Below are 19838 nucleotides of genomic sequence, written 5' to 3' on the forward strand. Positions count from 1 at the left end.
CTCCCCTTCCAGGCAGCCCCGTCAGCTGTGGCGCCCAGCGAGCTCGGCTCCTTCCATCGGCCGAGCGGCCAACCTGCCGCGGGCTCAGCTCCGCCCCGGGCGAGGCCGAGCGTGGCCGCAGCGGCTCCCTGTCCGCTGCTCCGGGCGCTTTCCCGGCTGAGCGTGCTGCGGCCCCTCCTCCCCTCCGCCGCCTCCCTCCGCCCGCCAGTAAATCCGATCTAGGCCGAGCCGTCTCCTCCCACCACGTGATCCCATCCGGCGTCCTACACCTTTCGGGCTCGTTCGCTCGCCCAGGCTCGGCGCGGCGCGGCGCACCTCGGCTCCAAGCAGGGACCGCGCCCCGCCTTCCGGACGCGGCGGCGGGGAAGAAGCGAAGGGAAGGGGCGGGGAGGGCGGGGGTCGGAACGCGTCGCCCGGGGCTGGGAGCCGCGCGGGAGGCGGCCCGGATCGGTATCCCCCCCTCCGCCGCCGGGAAACGAGGAGAACCGCTCGCCCGACTCCGTCCCGCTCCCGCGTCTGGATGCTGGCTCCGGCCGCCGGACTGCTCCGCCTCGCTCGCCCGAGGAGCCGGGCGGCCCTCCGCGGAGACGCCGGCAGAGGCAACCCCTGGCTGGCCGCGCCCGCTGAGAAGTTCGCATGAGGCTCCGCTGCGCCTGCCCGCCGCGCCCCTCCGGGAAGGATTGCTGCCCCCGAGACGTGCCTTGCCCGAGCGCCTAAGATGAAGAGGGCCATCGCGGAAGGTAGGCAAGAGGGCGCCCGCGGGAGGGGAGGGAGGCAGGCAGCCTCGGGCTCGGCGCGGGGCAGAAGTTCCGCCTGGCAAGTTTGCCGCGCGCGGTGGGCTCGTTCCGGAGAGGGGAGGCGGGCGCAGGGAGGATGCGCTTGGGCGCAGAGGTGCGCGGCCAGGCGGGGCGGCAGGGCGGCCGCTTCGCGTTGCGGAAGAGCAGCCGCCGCGGGTGTGTGTATTGAGGGCGGGGGGGGCTTCTGCTCCCTTCGCCTTTGCCTCGGAGGAGGGGGTTCGGTGCTGAAGGGCCCTGGGGACCCCGGCCCTGTTTTGGGGGCGACCGCCCCGGCGGCCCGGAGACCCCCCAGAGCCGGAGGCGCTTGGGGGGAGGGCGGCGTTTCTCTCTCCCTCCTCCATCCCCCCCCAGGCGTCGAGAGGCTGTTGGGCAGCCGGGCTCTCCTTTCCAGCCCGAAAAGCGCCGCAGCGGTTTATTTCCAGGCAGGACTCCCGTCCCCCTTCTTCTTCTCCCCGCCTCTTCGGCCGGCGCAGGGTCTCCACCTGGGGAGCGCCCTGGCCTGGAGGGAGGCCTCGGGCTTCCTGGAAGCCCCCCGTTGGCTTTCGCCCGAGCTTCCCGCTGGCCTGGGAAGGGTGGGGGGCTCTGCAGCTCCGGCAGGTGTCTGCAGATGTTGCGAAGCTGGGCGAGGATGAGGGGTGGCTGTCTTCTCCCCTCCCCCCGGCCAGCCTGGCCACCCCTTCATCGGGGCCTTTCCTGTGGAGCCGTGGGGGGGGGGGAGTCTTTCTTGCCACGGGCGATCCCTGCCAAAGGTTCGGTCTTTTTTTGCCGGGGGGGGGCGGGGGGATTCCACCTGACACAGGTCCCTGATACCCGGGTCTTCTCCTGACGCCGCGACTGACATTCAACGGAGGTTTTTGCAAAGCTTGTTCAGTGTCGGGAGGCATCCCCGGCCAGAGACGATTGCGGCGGGGCAAGAGAGGAGCCCCCCTCCCCATTTCAACAGCAGGATTGCCCCGGCCCCGGTCCCTTGCAGAACAGGGTCGAATAGCCTGGCCTGGGAAACCCATAGAGTTTGGCCAAAGTTTCCAGCGATTTTGTGTGTGTGGTGTGTGTTTCAGAGGGCAGGAGAATCTGGACGTTCCCAGCGGGGGGAAAACGAAAGTGGTCTAAGGACAGAGGAGAGCGATCTATTATCTCCCCCCGCCCCCGCGCGGTTAAAGGATTATCTTGCTCGGTAGCGCCTTTTTATTGTGAATTGCAACGGTAGAGATGACCTCTTTAGATCAAAGCGCCCGATGGAGGTGCGTGCGTGCCGGGGTGTGTGTGTGACCACTTCCAGCCGCAGACTTACGGGTTGAAAAGAGGGGTACTTGGTGTGTGCGTGGGGGGCTCCGAAAAGTGGGGTGGAGTTTGGGGAGGAAAAGGAGGAGGCACAAAGAGGTAAACCAGGTGGATTCTTCTTCTTCTTCTTCTTCTTCTTCTTCTTCTTCTTCTTCTTCTTCTTCTTCTTCTTCTTCTTCTTCTTCTTCTTCTTCTTCTTCTTCTTCTTCTTCTTCTTCTTCTTCTTCTTCTTCTTCTTCTTCTTCTTCTTCTTCTTTTCTTCTTCTTTTCTCCTCCTCCCTCCTCCTCCTCCTCCTCCTCCTCCTTCTCTTCTCCCGATTATTATTTTCAGTTTCTTGTAAAACATGCATTAGTCAAAGGTGCTAAACTGGATTAAGGTTGGAGGCGGGTTGAAAAGAGAAAGATTTCATGGAAAGTGAACAAATATTGTGTAGGCTGGGAATGGTTTTCTTCCACTTTTTTTCCTTTCTTTCTTAATGGCCTCTTGGTGAAATCAGTTGTGGAGGCTCCTGCGGGGGGATCTTGGAGGAGAGCCCGTGTGTGGGGGGAGGATGGAGAGGAGGGGCAAAGGCAGCCAGAGTCTTTCAGGTGAGTGGGTGGGATTTAGTGAGTACGCCCTTGGGTTGGGGAGCCCTGGGGCAGGTGGCTGGACTGGGTGGCTGAGGGGGTGAGGTATCCTTTGGGGGCCAGTGGGGGGCAAGGGGGGGGGAGGAAAGTGAAAGCGCCATTCCAAGGGTACCGCCTAGTGGCAATTCTCTCAGGGAGCCAAGAAGGGGGAGGAAGGTTGTACAACAGGCAGCCCTCCAGGCAGAGAAGTTTCCTAAGGCTGGGGGTGGTGGTGGTGAAATGAGTTTCCCACCTGGATTTATGGCTCACCCCCACCCAAACACCCCCACCCTATCACGTTGGGGAGATTCTGTGTATCTGGGTATTATTGGCTGCTTCTCTCACTCTCTCTTAGGCTGCTTTACAGGGAGTGTATGAGACATCTCTCATACCTCTCCCCCTTTCTCTCTTTCTCTTTCTCTCTCCCACTGTCCTCTCTCTCTTTCTCATTATCTCTCTCCCTTACACACACACACACACACACACACACACACACACACACACTTTCTCTCTCTCTCTTCCTCACCCTCTCTCCCTCTCCTTCTCTCTCCCCTCCCTTCTTTTCTCTCCTTGTTATCTGTCTCCCTCACACACACATACACACTCTTTCTCATTCTCCCTCTCTCTCTTCCTCACCCTCTCTTCTTTCTCCCTCCCACCTTCCCTCTCTCTTCCTCCCCCTCCCCCTCTCTCCTCCATTGTTCTCTCTCATTATCTCTCTCCCTCACACACACACACAGAACTCTCTCTTCCTCACTCTCTCTCTCTCTCTTCCTCTTCCCCTCCTCTCCCTCTCTCCAGTGTGGTTGATGGTTATGGATATGACTTCAATGCAGCAGAGAAACCAAACAAACACCTCCTTGTTTGCTTGCAGGGGAAATATCTCAGGGTGCCTTCAAAACACTTCAGATAGATTTTGCCTCTTTCGGGAAGCCAGTTTCCTGGGCTAAATTAACTGGTCAATTAATGGGAAATCTTTAGGACCATGTGGGGAAAAAAGTCTAATTAAATGAGAGCAGGGAGAATATTGGGCCCCAAAGGCCTCAAAGAATCCTGGGATCACTTGATTCATGCTTCCTGGCTGCTGACAATTTGCTTGCCTTAAACCCTTCAGAAAAGTTCTCTTGGGAACAGAAAATTGTGCGGATGTGTATTCTGCCCCCCACTGTTAGCTGGAGAAAGAACCAGAGGCCTGCAGAAGATTGTGTGTTGCATCTCATGGGGAGAGTGTCATAGATGTCAGGTCAGCCCTTTCCTTCCTTCCTTCCTTCCTTCCTTCCTTCCTTCCTTCCTTCCTTCCTTCCTTCCTCCCTCCCTCCCTCCCTCCCTCCCTCCCTCCCTCCCTCCTCCTTTTTCTTCCTTTCTTCTCTGCCTGCCTTCCTCCCTCCTTGTCCCTTTTCCTTCGTTCTTTTCTACCTCCCTCCCTCTTCCTTTTCCTTCCTTTCTTCCTGCCTGCCTGCTTTCCTCCCTCTCTCCCTATGCCTTTTCCTTTCTTCTTTCCTCCCTCCCTCCCTCCCTGTCCCTTTTCATTACTTCCTCCATCCCTCCCCCTTTTCTTTTCTCCCTCCCTCCTTCCCAAATAAAAATAACACCCACCTGGTGGCAAAAGCAAGGATTTGGGCATCCCTCTATCAAAGAAAGAAATACAAGGCTGCTGTGTTTGTCTATGAATGTGAGAGTATGAAATCCGCTATAAACTCCCCAGAAAATCATTTCAAGCAAAGGAATGTATTAAGCTCCATAATATATATTTTAAAAAAAAAACCAATATGCCATGCCACAGAAAGTTGCTTGATGTTATTATTATAATGAAATGTCTAATCAGCCTTTAAAACCCACACAAAGGAGGGGAAGGAGAATCCGCTCCCTCCACTCCCGTCCCATGTAAGGGATAATCCAATTGTTGTGTAGGTTTCTAGGGCATGACGAAAAATCCCTACGCAGAACACGAGATCTTCAAGCCAGGAGATGCAGGCCAGGTGCTCATGCACACACCTTCCAGCCCTGCTATCTCACCCGGGTGGCTGATCTGAGCAAGCTTTGAAGACAGTATTAGGTGTGGGTGGGAGGCTGGGTGTAGTGGCAGAGGGGCGTCAAAAACTGGAAGGTGTGACCACTGCCTCTTTTTTACATGCCACACCTGTAAAAACAGGGGCAGCAGCTTTGATTTTACAGTGGTGTCCAACAAATCTGCCTCTGCTGCAGAGGCTGCTAATATTAGATTAGATTAAGATTAACAGAGTTGGAAGGGACCTTGTAGGTCATCTAATCCAACCCCCTTCCCCACCCAGGCAGGAGACCCTACACCATTTCTGACAAACGGCAGCCCAGTCTCTTCTTGAAAGCCTCCAGTGATGATGAAGCTCCCACAACTTCCAAAGGCAACTTCCATTTCATGGGTTGATTGTTCTCACTTATTAAAGCAGAAAAGGCAGTGAAGGGTTTATCTTGAGAAGTTCAGTTTTTCATTCCAAAGTGACACATGGTACACCCAGAACAAAGATCATCTACAAGGTTTCTCAGTCTTACCAACTTTTAAGAAGCATGGATTTCAACTCCCAGAATTCCCTGTGAAGCACAAATTATTTGGGAGTTGAAGTTCACACATAGAATAGAATTCTTTATTGGCCAAATGTGATTGGACACACGAGGAATTTGTCTTTGGTGCATCAGCTCTCAGTGGTGTACATAAAAGAAAAGGTACATTCGTCGAGAATCATAAAGTACAATAGAAATAGAATAGAATAGAAATTAGAATAGAATAGAATAGAATAAGAATAGAACAGGAATATAATTCTTTATTGGCCAAGTGTGATTGGACACACAAGGAATTTGTCTTGGTGCAAATGCTCTCAATGTACATAAAGGAAAAGATACATTCGACAAGAGTCAAGAATCATCAGCTACAACACTTAATGATAGTCATAGGGTACAATAAGAATAGAGATAGGAATAGGAATAGAATAGAATTCTTTATTGGCCAAATGTGATTGGACACACAAGGAATTTGTCTTCGGTGCATATGCTCTCAGTGTACATAAAAGAAAAGATGCATTCGTCAAGAATCATAAGGTAAAACATCTTAAATTTGCTATGTTTTGATGAACTAGTCTTTACAGTAGGAGAGAATATTTATGGGTATACCATATCTTTCTTTTAGAAAGTAAAAAAGAACTGAAGTTATCTATTAGGCACGCATAACCGTGCATCCCCCTTTTCCCCCTTGTTTGAATAAACCTATTCTACAAGTCCTGTGCATTAGTAAAAACATAAGAATGGATTATTCTTCAATAAGGAAAATTACATCAGCTTAATTGAACAGGCCGCAGAATTTTGTTTTCTCTGGTATAAGTTGAGTGCCCTTTTCTTTGATGCTGTGTAATTGCCATCAAGTGCAAAGAGCTTTTAAAAAATCCTTTCTCCATTCCTGTTTCAGAGGAGAAAGAGGTAAAAGTTAAACTGGCCATTAAGTGTACTTTATGTGCGGTTCCTGCCTGGGGGGAGGGGAGAGTAGGCCGGGTTGTCTTTCCCATGTGCCCAAACTGCTTTTACTTCTCACAGAATCAATCAATCAGAATAGGAACCTTGGAGGTCTTCTACTCCAACCCCCTGGCTCAAGCAGGAGACCCTATACTATTTCAGACAAACGGTTGTCCAATCTCTTCTTAAAAACCACCAGTGATGAATTTCCTCAGATTTCCAGAGGAAAAAATTGCAGACTACAGGAACTATTTACACTACTCAGGTGACCTTGAGGACACAGATAAACCTCCAAGTGGCCCCAAAGACCCTCTAAAAGGATGCAAATGACCAGCTGCCTGCAAGGAATATAAATCCTTCCATTCCCCACCATGTAGTCAGAGCTGAAGAAGCTTCTTGGATGAGAAGCGAAACGACTTCAAAAGAAAAACCAAGAAAGTCCAGTTGCCTCCAGAAAAAGCACCTTTGGGACAACCATACCCTGGATGATGGAGAATCTCTACAGACTTCCAGTGGTGAAGCACCCACAAGTTCTGGAGGCAAGCCATTCCACTGAAGAACAAAATAACAGAGTTGAGAGGGACCTTGGAGGTCTTCTAGTCCAACTCTTGAGAAAAGTGACTGTCCAGTCTCTTCTTAAAACCTCTGGTGATGGAGCATCCCCAGCATCTGACAGCAAGCTGATCCACTGGTTAATTGTCCTCACTTTTGGGAAGTTTCTCCTTGATTACAGGTTCTCACAGAACCTCACAGTATCCTACAGTCAGTCATCTGGCCAACGAGTTTCCAAGATGCAGATGTCACTGCAGTTAAGCAGATGTGGAGCCTTTGCTGACTTTTTGTAATAATATAACTAATAGTGGCCCACACTAGAATGTGGAGATGAAATGTTATCTCCGTGCCTCTTTTCCCAGAACTTCCCTACAACTTTGGGTCTTGTAATTCTAACCAGGCTAGATCCCACTTTTTTTCAGATTAGCTGAAGTCCAGGCCTAAAGAAGGCAGCTTGCTATGTATATTTTGGGTTCCATTTTATAGCTTACTGTATATATTCTGAGTTGCTTCATAACAGGGATGCTCTTACTGGATACAAAAATAACTTTAAATAGGTTTGTCTACAATAGTGATTACAGTGGGACAATTTGTCAAAGTGATTTTTTTGGGTGGCAAAATTAGTAACAGACTAAGGAGGCAAAGATTGTTTCAAGTTGTACACTCATTTGTCTTGAAACTTTTAAAGGATGTAATAGAAAATTATGCATTGCTCTGGCTAGTTGTGTTTGCATTTGGAGATCTCAGCTAGTCTTTAGTGGAAATGGAGCAAACTGAACTTTAGCTTCTTTTAAGATGATTTGTTGGATAAATTCCAGGGGTGGGATGCTACCGGTTCGGTCCAGTTCTATAGAACCAGTAGCTGCAAAGAGCAGCTGATACCGAACTGGTTCGGTGTTTGGCCCACCCGCTTGCCCGGGCTCTAAGCTGTCCTTTATTTCCTGTTTTTCCCTCCTTAGTTGCTTTGCGTAGCATAGCTGAGGTTGAAAAAGCAGGAAACAAGAGGATTTTCAAATGCTGCACACTCGCGCACAGCGCTTCTCAGCTGTCCAGGCGGCACAGCTGATGATTTCTTGCAAACGCTGCACACAGGCGTGTTACGATTGGCTGCAGTTCGAAGAACCAGCAAATCTCTCCATTGGCTGGCCCTGCCCCTCCCACTCACTCCTTACCTGGCATGCGAGCCATCCAACTTGCCTGGTTTGGTAAGTTGCTATTTTTCCTCCCCCCCCGACCACCAGCTGTTCTGCTGTGCTGGGAGATTTAGATTAGCTAGAAAACAGGAAATCATTGGATTTCTTGCTTTCTAGCTAATCTAAAATCAGAGCCGAACCTTCCTTAGGACTGAAGCTTCTACTTTTCAGTGCAGACTCAGGTAGCCGATTGCAGATAGATAGATCTCTAAGTGAATCTGTAATTCTGTGAGCAACTCAATCTGCCTGCCTGCTTTGCCTGCTTTTGGGTAAAAGTTGCTCTTTTTTATTAAAAAAAATCAACATTTACATCAATATTTATAATATTTACATAGAAGCCACACCCACCCAGTCACATGACCACCAAGCCACACCCACAAATTAGGCCACACCCACAGAACTGGTTGTTAAGAAATTTGCACAAAGCCATGCTGTTTGCGTGATTGGACACGCAAGGAATTTGTCTCTGGTGCATAAACTCTCAGTGTACATACAAGCAACAAGTGATAAATCCTGATCACAATCATAAAATACAATCATCTTAAATCACAAGGTACAACCCTCAGCGATAGTCATAGGATACTAAATAAGTAATCAACATGAATCATAATAGGATACTAAATAAAAGCAATCAACATAAATCATGGAATACAAACAATAAAGTTATAGCCATAAGAAGTTAAGGAAAATTGGTAAAAGGAAAGATGAGAAGGTAATAACAATAACAACCCATATCAACCATCAGCGCCAGTCACTGGTATTTGTGATGTATTTTTAAATGTTCATTTGACTGAGTTTCATATTTAATGAATAAAAGAGATAATAATAATAATATCAATGATATTTGTGATGTATTTTTAAATGTTCAGACTGAGTTTCATGTTTAATGAATAAAAAATGATGATGATGATGATATATCATCATCCAGATTTGCCTATCCCGTATCCTTGGTAAGGTCTCAATAGGTAGACAAAAATGCCAAACCCAGTCTGAACATCTGGCTGACTGAGCAATGAACAATAACAACAGTAACAACATTAGCAACAATAACAACAATAACAATAAATAATAATACATTTGAACAAACCAAGAATTGGTGCAGGTATAAACTCATTGACTAAATTGCTGATGGGATGGACTGCTGACTATTTATACTTGCAAATTAAGTATGTCATGTAGATTTTACGATAGTTTAATAGACTTTGCTGTTTCTAGACAGGCTGTGATGGTTATGGGTGTGGGTCATTCATGAATGGTTTGGTGACCTTGTCAGACTTTCAATTCCACTCACACGTTTCCTTCTGGAGCTTCTCAAGAGGTAGCTGTGATGCCAACTTATCTTCCTGGGTAGTGGTTTTGAGACTCTTGAAGTTCACTTGCTCACCATTAAGTACAGAGAAAATGAAATTTCCTCCATGCTTCCAAGTGATTAATATTTTTGACACTCAGATTCAGCTACCTGACACTACTCGAGGGTTGGGACTTTTACTTAGCCTTATCTGTGCATTTAATTTCAGAATCTGAGCTTTGACAGTTTTCGATAGCTGCTGAGCAAATAATATTTATTATTTGGCAGGCCTTGATGGATAGCATATTGTGGAGAAGTGATATAAAATCAGTCTTTAAACTTATCAGTTCATTTATTTCGTTGTGATTTGAAGGTTATGGGTTAATTCTGTAACTGGAGCAATTGTTCGTTGTTTCCTAAATCAATCCATCTGGAGATTTATTCCTGGCATAACTTTTAAACATAGAAAGCGTGCAGAAAAGAGCAACAAAGAAAATAAGAGGACTGGGATAGAAAAGAATGAACTGGAAGGGATCTTGGAGGTCTTCTAGTCCATCCCCCTGCTCAAGCAGCATAACCTGTACCATTTCAGACAAGTGGCTGTCCAATCTCTTTTTAAAAACCTCCAATGGTAAAGCATTTACAACTTCTGAATGCAAGCCATTCCACTGGTTAATTGTCCTCCCTGTTAGGAAGTTTCTCCTTAATTCCAGGTTGCTTCTTTCTTTGGTTAGTTTCCATCCATTGTTTCTTGTCCTGCCCTCTGATGCTTTGGAGAATAATTTAATCCCCACTTCTTTCGGGCAGCCTCTCAAATATTGGAATACTGCTATCATGTTGTCCCTAATTCTTCTTTTCTCTAGACTGGCCATATCCAAATCCTACAGCCGTTCTATGTTTTAGCCTCCAGGCCTTTGATCATCTTGGTTGCTCTTCTCTGAACTCTGATTGCAGATTAAACCATAGGATGAATAATTAAGGGAACTAGGTATGTCTAGCCCAGAGCTCTCCAAACTTGGCAACTTTAAGACTTGTGGAGCTATGCTGGCTGCAGAATTCTAGGAGTTGAACTCCACAAGTCTTAAAGTTGCCACGTTTGGAGAGCCCTGGCCTAGCCTATGAAAGAGAAGGAGCGGGGTGACATGAAAACAGTTTTCCAATACTTGAGAGGCTGTTAAAGAGAAGAGGGGATCAGTGTATTCTCCAAAGCACCTGTGGGCAGGACAAGAAATAATGGGTGGAAGAACATTTAAGAGAACTAAGGAGAAATGTCCTGACAGTGAAAACAATTAATCAATGGAATGGCTGGCTTTCAGAATTTCTGGGGCTCCATCACTGGAGATTTCCAAGAAGAGATTGGACTACCATTTGTCCAGAATGGTGTAGAGTCTCCTGCTTAAGCAGGGGGTTGATCTAGATGGCTTCTAATTGTTCCAGAGTAAAGTGGAACAATTCTGTTCACCATATGGCCTCTATCCTTCTATTAATGCACCCCAGATAGCATTTGACTGTATAACAACTGCAGTTCTTGTTTAATTTGTGAAAGCCTAGATTCCTTTTGCATAAACTGCTGTCAAGTCAGGTCCTCCAAACCTACATGTGTGTCTTATATTCTTCCTACCTTTACACCTGTTACTGCTTATAAGAGTTGCGGTGGTGCAGTGGTTAGAGTGTAGTACTGCAGGCTATTTCTGCTGACTGCCGGCTGCCTGCAGTTCAAATCTCACCAGTCTCAAGGTTGACTCAGCTTTCCATCCTTCCGAGGTGGGTAAAATGAGGACCCAAATTTTTGGGGAAGATAGGCTGATTCTGTAAACTGCTTAGAGAGGGCTGAGGAGCACTATGAAGCGATTGCTGTCCCTCCCTCCCTTCCTTCCTCCCTTTCTTCCTAACTGCCCACTGCCAGCAGTTCGATCCTGACTGTCTCAAGATTGAATCTGTCTTCTGACCCTCCAAGGTGGGTAAAATGAGGACTCAGATTGTTGGGGGCAACAGGGTGACTCTATAAACCGCTTGTTAAGGGAATCCCTGCAGTTGTTAAATTAGTAATGCTGTGGTTCAGTGAACCTAGCTTCCCCATTGACTTTGTTTGTCAGAAGGTCACAAAAGGGGATCATATTACCCTGGGACATGGCAACCATTATGAGTCAGTTGTCAGGCATCCAAATGTAAATCATGTGACTCTGGGGATGCTGCAACAGTCATAAGTGTAAAAAATGGTCATGTCACTTTTTTCAATGCCGTTGTAAACTTTGAATGAAGCAAACTGTTGTAAATCAAGGGTACCTGTATTGAGGGGAGACTGCAGTGAGGAGCACCGCAAGGATGTGGAGTGAACTACATCCCATGCGCTTCACTTCCTTGCTTCCCTAAAGTTTGGAAAGTGGCTTGCTTGCCATGCAGTACTGAATAGCAAAAGGGAAGACACCACAACCTCTTGGAATTTGGCCCTAGCACACAGTTTCTTGGCTCCCTGTTCTAATGACTGTTCTCAATAAGAAGGTTTACCTTTCCTCTAACACGAAGGTCCCGTTTGCTCAAGGACTGTGGTGGCCTGTTGTCCAACAACCGACTCGGAGGAGGAGGAGGCGTGGGGGTCAGGGTCAGCATCAAGGCAACCTGCGAGCTCCGAGGGGGAAGAGGGAATGGAGCTGTCACAGAGAGAGAGAGAGAGACAGAGAGAGACAGAGGTGGAGCCTGTCTGTCCGTCATCCCTCAGATGGAGAGTCAACAATCCCCAGGTCTGGAGGTGGCTGATGAGGAAGAGGAGGAACAGCAGGGTCCAGTGCTTAATGTGCAGAAGGCAGAGGAGAGGAGAGCAGTGGAAATCTATGTGCCGCTCCTTGGGATGGAAGAGCCACTGCTGCTAGCGAGGCCCCACCCTAGCTCTGGGGATAAAAGGCAGGGGGCGAAGAGGAATAGATGTGGCAGACAACTATTCCTCTTCCGTCTGGACGGACTTGTTAGCCTGCGGTGAGAGAGAAACATTTTTGGCAGGGCTATTGGCGCTCCTAATAAGGGAATCTTTGAATTAACTTTAGAAGGTTTGTTGTGTTTGGGGAGCTGGGTCAGAACAGGACCCATCCATAAGGTGGAGCTGAGGGTCAAAGGTTGTGGCTGGAGCCCCATTTGAAGATCGCATGTTAACAGAATAGGAACGCATGCGATATATATACAGTAAGGTAGGTGGAAATAGAAGGAGTAGATTTGTAAAATCAATTTAGCAAATGTTAATGCTGTGGAAAAGACCTACATTTTCTCCACTGTACCATTTTTCATTCTCTTTGACAGCAGAGAATTTGTTTTAAAAGGACTTGAGAGGGAGAGGAGGATTTTCAGAGAATTTCTCAAGCATGGCTTTCAGTAGGGTGATGCCAAGGATTCTCCTGTTTCTCATTGCAGCAGGAATGATCAGGTCCACACGTGAAGATCCAATTAAGCTGATTTATTGCTAATCAAACCTATGGTGGCACGCAGAGCCATTTGTGTGGGCACGCAAGCCCCAGCCAAACTTACCTGCACTGCGCATGCACGTGCCTCCCAGGTAATTTTCAATCCTTTTGAGGCAGTTTTTGCCATCCTGGAGGCTTGAGGGAAGCCTCTGCAGCATCAGGAGGCTGAAAAATGGGCCTTCCGGAAATACTAGATGTGCCTTAACGGGCCCGTTTTCAGCCTTCTGAGGCTTCCCTCAAGCCTCTGGGAGGGCGAAAACGGCCTCAAATGGGCTGAAAGTCAGCTGGGAGGTGCGTGTATGCGTAGTGCAGGTAAGGAGCCGGGGGTAGTGCATGTGCATGCACGGGGGGGCAAGGTGCATTACAATGTGGGTGCTGGCACACATACACACACACACAAACACACATGCGGTATCAGCATACCACAACAAAAAGTTTTGCCATCGCTGCACTAGGATATTCTCAGCTAAGCATTAGCACCTGCTTGGAGTTAAATAACAGTCAGTAAAATTCAAGGGAGATTGTGACTTGGTTCGCTTGTGGCTATGTAAGGATTGTAGGCTGATTCCTCTTTTAACCCTTCTCCCAGGTTCTGACAGTCCTTCTGCTACATTCATTAAAGCTATAATATAAAGTTGTCCAAGTTGTTTGAATGCTTCCATTCTTATTTTGAACATCTGAGATTCTCACCAGAAAGGTATGGAATCATGCTGTTTATTGTCTCCTACTATAGCCATTCCTCTTTTAACAGGTAGCTTGTTTAGTGACTATAAATAAAATGGTCATTAAAAGCACATTTTTTTTACAAGTAGACACACAATCAAATGTTACCTTCTTGACAACAGCACACCCTGGGATAGCGTGAGGTACTTCCAATTCTCTTCAGTAGGGATAAAATTATAAGGATACACTTATTTTAGTTTAACCAAAGACAAATACAAGACTAAAACATTGATATATATATAGATATATATATATATACATACACATATATATATAACAGTAAAAAATAACAATGTATAATATCATGATTTCTTAGTCTAAATAAAACAATCCATAAATGAATCATACTACCCTGTTTCTCCAACAATACGGCCTCCCCCAATAGGAAGTCCCAGCATGTTTTATAGGCATGAAATGAAATTAAGCCCCTACCCCCAAATTAAGGCCTATATTAAAACATGCAAAATGGGGGCGGGGGGGAAATGGCAGGGGGGCTTGCTGTTAGGAAGTACTTTTGTTGCACACCCAGATATGGTGCTGCCTGCGTTGACCCTGATACAAAGTGCCCCTCCAACGCCGAGGTCAACACCCAAGCCGTCGCCGCCCGCCTGCCCAAAGATGCAAGGGGGGGGGGGGATTAAGTCACCCCCGAAATGACAGCCTAGCCATTTTTTCGGGGCTCAAAAAAAAATAAGACCCGGCCTTATTATATGAGAAACACGGTAGCAACTCCAGGAATACATATAATATCCATTATATAAAAACATAAAATGACATAAAATAAAATATATATCTTTTAAATTGCAACAATAAACATTTCTCTATAATCAGAACACATCTAGTCATCAAATCCCAGAGTCAAAACTACCTTTTTATCTTTATCAAGCGGAAAATCCAAAAATAGTCTCCTTGTTGAAAGGAAAGCAGTCAAATCGTGATCTTAATCAAAGCAGTCAAATTTGCCATTTGAATCGGTTCCATTAACTCCACAATCCATCCTTCCATTGTGAAAATTCACACGTCTTTCCACCTTTGTGCATATAGGAACCTTGCAGAACTTGTCATATAGAAGAAGTCCCATATTTTCTTTCAATCAATCAGAGCTGGAAGGGACCTTGGAGGTCTTCTAGTCCAGCCCCCTGCTCAAGCAGGAGAACCTATACCATCTTGGACAAGTGACTCTCTAGTCTCTTTTTGAACACCTCCAGTGATGGAGCACTCACAGCTTCTGGTGGCCAGTTGTTCCACTGGTTAATTGTCCTCACTGTTAGGAAGTTTCTCCTCAATTCCAGGTTGCTTCTCTCCTTGATTAGCTTCCATCCATTGCTTCTTGTCTTGTCTTCAGGTGAATTTGGAGAATAAGTTGACTCCCCTCTTCTTTGTCGCAGCCCCTCAAATACTGGAACTCTGCTATCATTTCACCCCTAGTCCTTTTCTCTAGAGTCGCCATACCCAATTCCTGCAACCGTTCTTCATATGCTTTTGTCTCCAGGCCTTTAATCATCTTAGTTGTTCTTCTCTGAACTTTTTCCAAAGTCTCAGCCTGTTTTTATAATGTGGTGACCCAAACTGGATTCAGTATTCCAGATGTTGCCTTACTAAGGATTAATAAAGTGATATTAATACGTGATTTGGATTCTATGACTCTGTTTATACAACCAAGGATTATATTCGCTTTTTTTCAGCCTGTTTATCCATCAAACCCAAAATAAAAAAAAAATCTTGTTTCAACTGTGCAACAGTTTTAAGAAGGTTCTGGATCAGCAAATGTCTTTTGCTTAGCAGTTTTATAGGTGCACCATAATTGATAAACCACACCCTCACATTGTTTACATTTCCAGCATGCATCTTTGACAATTTTTCAGGCATTAAATGCCAATAATACATCATTTTATAATTTTTAGAATCATAATTTAATGTAAATTCAATCCATTTGTCCACATTTTCCCATTGGCCAAGCATGATATTATATTGATTTTTTTTTGCCCATTTCATCATACAATATATTCACACCCTTTCCATTCATTTCAAATAATTTGTAAACCTTAGCAACGAGAGGTTCATCACTGGTATATAAATATTTTGCAAAAGTAGTTCCCGCATCTGTAAAAACTTCTTTATCCAATTTAAACCTTTCAGATAGTTCAACATATCTCCTTGTATATCATTTGGTGGGGATCCATATGAAGGCGGGATACCACAGGGTTGGCCCAATCATTAAACAGAGGAAATTATTACTTCAGGTGGTATTCATCTTGGCAAATATGGGGACTTCAACCAGAGGCGAGTTTCAAAAATGTTAGCAATGGGTTCTTTGCTCGGTTGCTGGGTGGGCGTGGCCTAGTTGGTCTCCTACACCATGGCAGGGGGGCGTTTTTGCCCGTCCCAGGCTCCAGAGGCTTTTCTCCATCCTTCAGGAGGCCGAAAATGGCCTCCCTGGGCTCCGGAGGCTCTTTGGAAGCCGGAAACAAGCCCATTTCCGGCCTTCCCGAACTTCCAGGAAGCTCATTTTTCACCCTCCCTGAGCCTCCGCATGTACCCTGCACTTTCCTGCATCCAAAATGGGCTGTGTAGGGACTCCTGGGAGAGGTGGGTGGGGCCAGCCAGGTGTGGGATTCGGGATTCTCCAAACTGAAGAGAATCTTAACTAGGGGCTCTCCTGAACCCCTGCGAACACCCAGCAGCCCACCCCTGACTTCAACCCCCACAGTTCCCCATCCAGCATGAATTCTGAGAGTTGAAGTCCATGTATCTTAAAGTTGCCAAATTTGAGAATCCAAGTTTTTGGCTGTCCTTCCCTTTTGGTGGAAGAGCTCTGTGTGGCCCACCATGTCACCTTAGACCCCAAAAGGAGTCTCCTCATGTAGTGGAGGCACTCAGATGTCCCTTAAAGCAGGCAGCCAGTTCTTTCAAATGACTGATTCTGGAAAGTAGCAGCATTGTGACGGAGAATAAAGTTGCACCATTATGTTTTTTTCTCCCTCAGGCAGCAAAGTGCCTTGATGCTTTCTTTTAATCATGGGGATTAAAGTAAATTTCAGTTGCCACCTTAGCTGGATTGTAAAGAGGAGCAGGTGGCACCTTACGTTGAAAAGTGTGGAATCCTAGAGTAGGGAGAGCCATAAATGTCATACACGCCAATTCCCCTATTCAGTCAAATCTCAGCCATACCTTTTATCCAGCCTTTGCTCGGGTATCTATGACAACTCACCACAGCCAACTCACCACGATTAACTCGCCATGGCCAATTCACCATGATTAACTTGCTATGGCTATCTCATCATGGCCAACTTGCCGCAGGACATAATGGCCAACTCACCATGGCCAACGCACCATAGCCACTGCAGGACAAGAGTTACACTAATATCAAAGAAATGGTGGAATAGAATCACTAAGGAAAGATGAAAAATCAGGGACAGAATGAAATGTGAATGGCAAAAATTAAAATATTTTTTATTTAAGTAATTAAATTGAATTGTTAAATTGTCCCGCAGGGAGTTGTCCTGTGGTGAATTGTCCCATGGCGAGTTGGCTGTGGTGAGTTGACTCCTCCATTTGCTGATCACATTTGGTGGAATTCATCCCCTTTTATCAATCATTGTCAAAGCTATCAGGAAGTTTTTCCTAATGTTCAACCAGAATCGCTTTCTCGTACCTTAAAGTCCATTATTCTATATCTGGTAAACTGGGATGATAGAGAACAGTTATGAACATATGTGTGACAATGCATAAAATACTTGATGAAGGTTGTCCTAAACCTGGTCATATTTTCTTAGAGCTGAACATATTCAATTCCTTTGGAGGTTTAAGTTCCACAACTCCACAATCTTCCTGGCTGCCCCTGCTTGTTTGTCTGTTTCACTGCATTCGTGTTTTGTGCCCAAAATAAGAATCAATATTCATTGCGATGTGTCTGTGTGTCACATTTTATATTTCTTCCTCATATCCTCTAAGGCATCGGTGTATATTCTGCAGCCCCATAAACATCTGCATAGTCCTCATCACAATAAACCCTTAGCCATTAAGCGAATCATTAGCATTGTAGCATCTCCTCTTCAACCCATTAAAAAGATAATTATCCAGTCACTGTTTGCCTCTGAATCAGGAAACCCTGCCTAACATCGTCATTGTGGCCTTCTAACTAATCTCTCTAGGAAATTCTTAAGGCAGGGATTAAACCCAGGAGCACATCTTAAGGAGAAAAGTTGGGGTTTGACCCTTTTAAGAGGAGAGTGTGAACGATTAGCCAATCTCCATTGTAAGAGGCTGCAAATGCAATGCAAATGTGCAATTTCTGCTGTGTTGCAGAAGAAGCGGAAGGAAGGAACTGACTTAATTGAGTGTACTCTTTTGCATTCCTCTGGACCTGAATTTTTTTCTTCTTCATTTCCATCATATTCGTTAAGATGTATCTTCCACAGCCAATCTCCTCTTTTGACATTTTTGGAAAGGTTGGGGAGTATTCCAGCAATCAGATAGAAGAGTTAACAGCCCTTGGTTGGAGAGTCTAGTCCTGGGGTGTCAAACTCGATTTCATTGTGGACCACATCAGGGTTGTGTTTGATCTCAGGGGGCTGGGGGGGGGGCTGGCTGGGATGAGTGTAGCCAGGATGGCCATGGCCAGCTCGCCATCACTCATTGAGGCTCCATTTAGGCCGCAATGGCCTTCTGCAGCCCTCCGCCAGCGAAAACAGAGCCCGGGGAAGCTGTGCGCAGACTGCCTGGGCTCCCGTCAGAATTCCAGCAATCGCTCTAATTAAACCATGATTCTCGAGCCAAACTTCAAAAAACTTCAATGGATTCATTAGAGGCGATATACTGGCACTGCCCTGTATGATGCCAACTCTGGCATACATCATTTACAGTCCCCTGTGACCCTGTTTCCCCCCTCCGACCTGGAAGGGGTTAGACACAGAGGTGGTATTCAGCAGGTTCTGACCAGTTCTGGAGAACTAGTAGCGGGAATTTTGAGTAGTTTGGAGAACGGCAAATACCACCTCTGCCTGGAGATTTTACCAGATCCTTCCCCTGCCACGCCCACAGAACCAGTAGTAAAAAAATTTGAATCCCACCACTGGTTAAATAGGGAAGAGTTTCTCCTGCATTAGCCAAACTATGTGGGAACTGATGAACTGCAGGCGATTTAGGGCAGAACCTTCTGATGATTGTCACCGTAGCCTTAAGATTATTTGTTTGGTGATCAGAGACATGGATGACGTCTTCACATTTCTTAGGAGGAAGAGGAAATTCTTCAGTCATAATGTCCAAAATTGTCCCCTAGAGGACTTTTCTTCTGAAATCTTCCTTTGGGATTGAAGGAAGGGTGAGAAGCCAGGGTGTCAGCGTTCCAACTAACCAACTCCAACCCAATAAACTCCGAGACAAACCATTCTTCAAAGTTCCTTTTTATGAGAGTTGTCCTATTGGCACATCTGGGAAAACCCGAATCTGAGAGTTCCGGGTTTTCCCTTCCTGTTGAGGTAATTCCCCATTAGGAGAATGAGCGCATACAGGGAGACGTATTTGAGAGAAGTGTTTGAATAATACACACATAGTACACAGATACACTGTACAGTAAATGTAGGTTTTTACTTCCAGAAAGTTTAAGCAAAGTCCAAAATAAGCAATCCAAAGTCATTCACAAGTAAATCAGTCAGTTTTCAATCCAGGGATAATTCAATAACAAAGTCCAGTGTCAAAAAACAGTTCAGTAACAGACTTACATTAAATCCAGTAATATCAAGTCAATTAGAAGAAATGGAGAAACGGCAATACTTTCCAACAGAAGGAAACAGAGACTTACTCACATTCTCTTCTGAGACTAAGGCTAAACAACCCAGGTTTCTGGCTCCATCTTATGGCCGTTTGAGAAACCACACCTAATTACAGTTTTGCATTTTCTTAAAGATACAGTTTTAAAAATGTTTATCCTGGTTTATATATTTCTAACCCAAATACCTGTTAGGTGACTTATATTCCTAACACTTCCCAAAAGAGAAATCCAAGATCCATCCCCTGCACCCACCAGTCCATCACATGGCCCAATCCAATCTTTGTCCCAACTGGAGACATCCCTCCAGTCACTCTCCTTCAGGTGTAGGGCAAGCATGTTGATGTGTCTAATCTTCTACCTCTGTGTGAAATCCCCCTTCCCAAATTCCCAGGCACTGAACGTGGCAGCCTTGAAGCTTCCAAGAAAAAAAAAATGGCTTCCAAGGCTGACACAGGAAGGTTGCAGATGGCTGGAGAGAGGATTTCCTGTTACCCCTTTCCTGGCTTCAGAAGCCTAAAAGGGCCCTGGGAAGACCTTCCTCCTGATCTTTTCCCTTGGTATTAAATTAGACTAGAATAGAATGAGCTGGAAGGGACCTTGGAGGTCTTCTAGTCCAGCCCCCTGCTCAAGCAGGAGAACCTATCCCATTTCAGATAAGTGACTGTCTGGTCTCTTCTTGAATTGAAGGTTGGG

At 46.1% G+C, this 19838-nt stretch overlaps 1 protein-coding gene across 1 annotated transcript in view; it reads left to right on the forward strand.

The window, feature by feature from the left end:
- The first annotated feature begins 265 nt into the window (after window positions 1–265).
- RTN4R (reticulon 4 receptor) overlaps window positions 266–19838 on the forward strand; it is a 167249-nt gene continuing 147676 nt past the window's right edge. Inside the window, exon 1 of the mRNA XM_087943103.1 lies at window positions 266–740. Within this exon, the coding sequence (XP_087799229.1) occupies window positions 719–740 (22 nt within the window). The 5' untranslated portion in view covers window positions 266–718. The remainder of the gene's footprint in view (window positions 741–19838) is intronic.

This window comes from Notechis scutatus, chromosome 13, assembly GCF_049901735.1.
Source record: "Notechis scutatus isolate UNSWTSFEM ecotype Mainland chromosome 13, rNotScu1.2, whole genome shotgun sequence".
Classification (NCBI taxonomy): Eukaryota; Metazoa; Chordata; class Lepidosauria; order Squamata; family Elapidae; genus Notechis; species Notechis scutatus.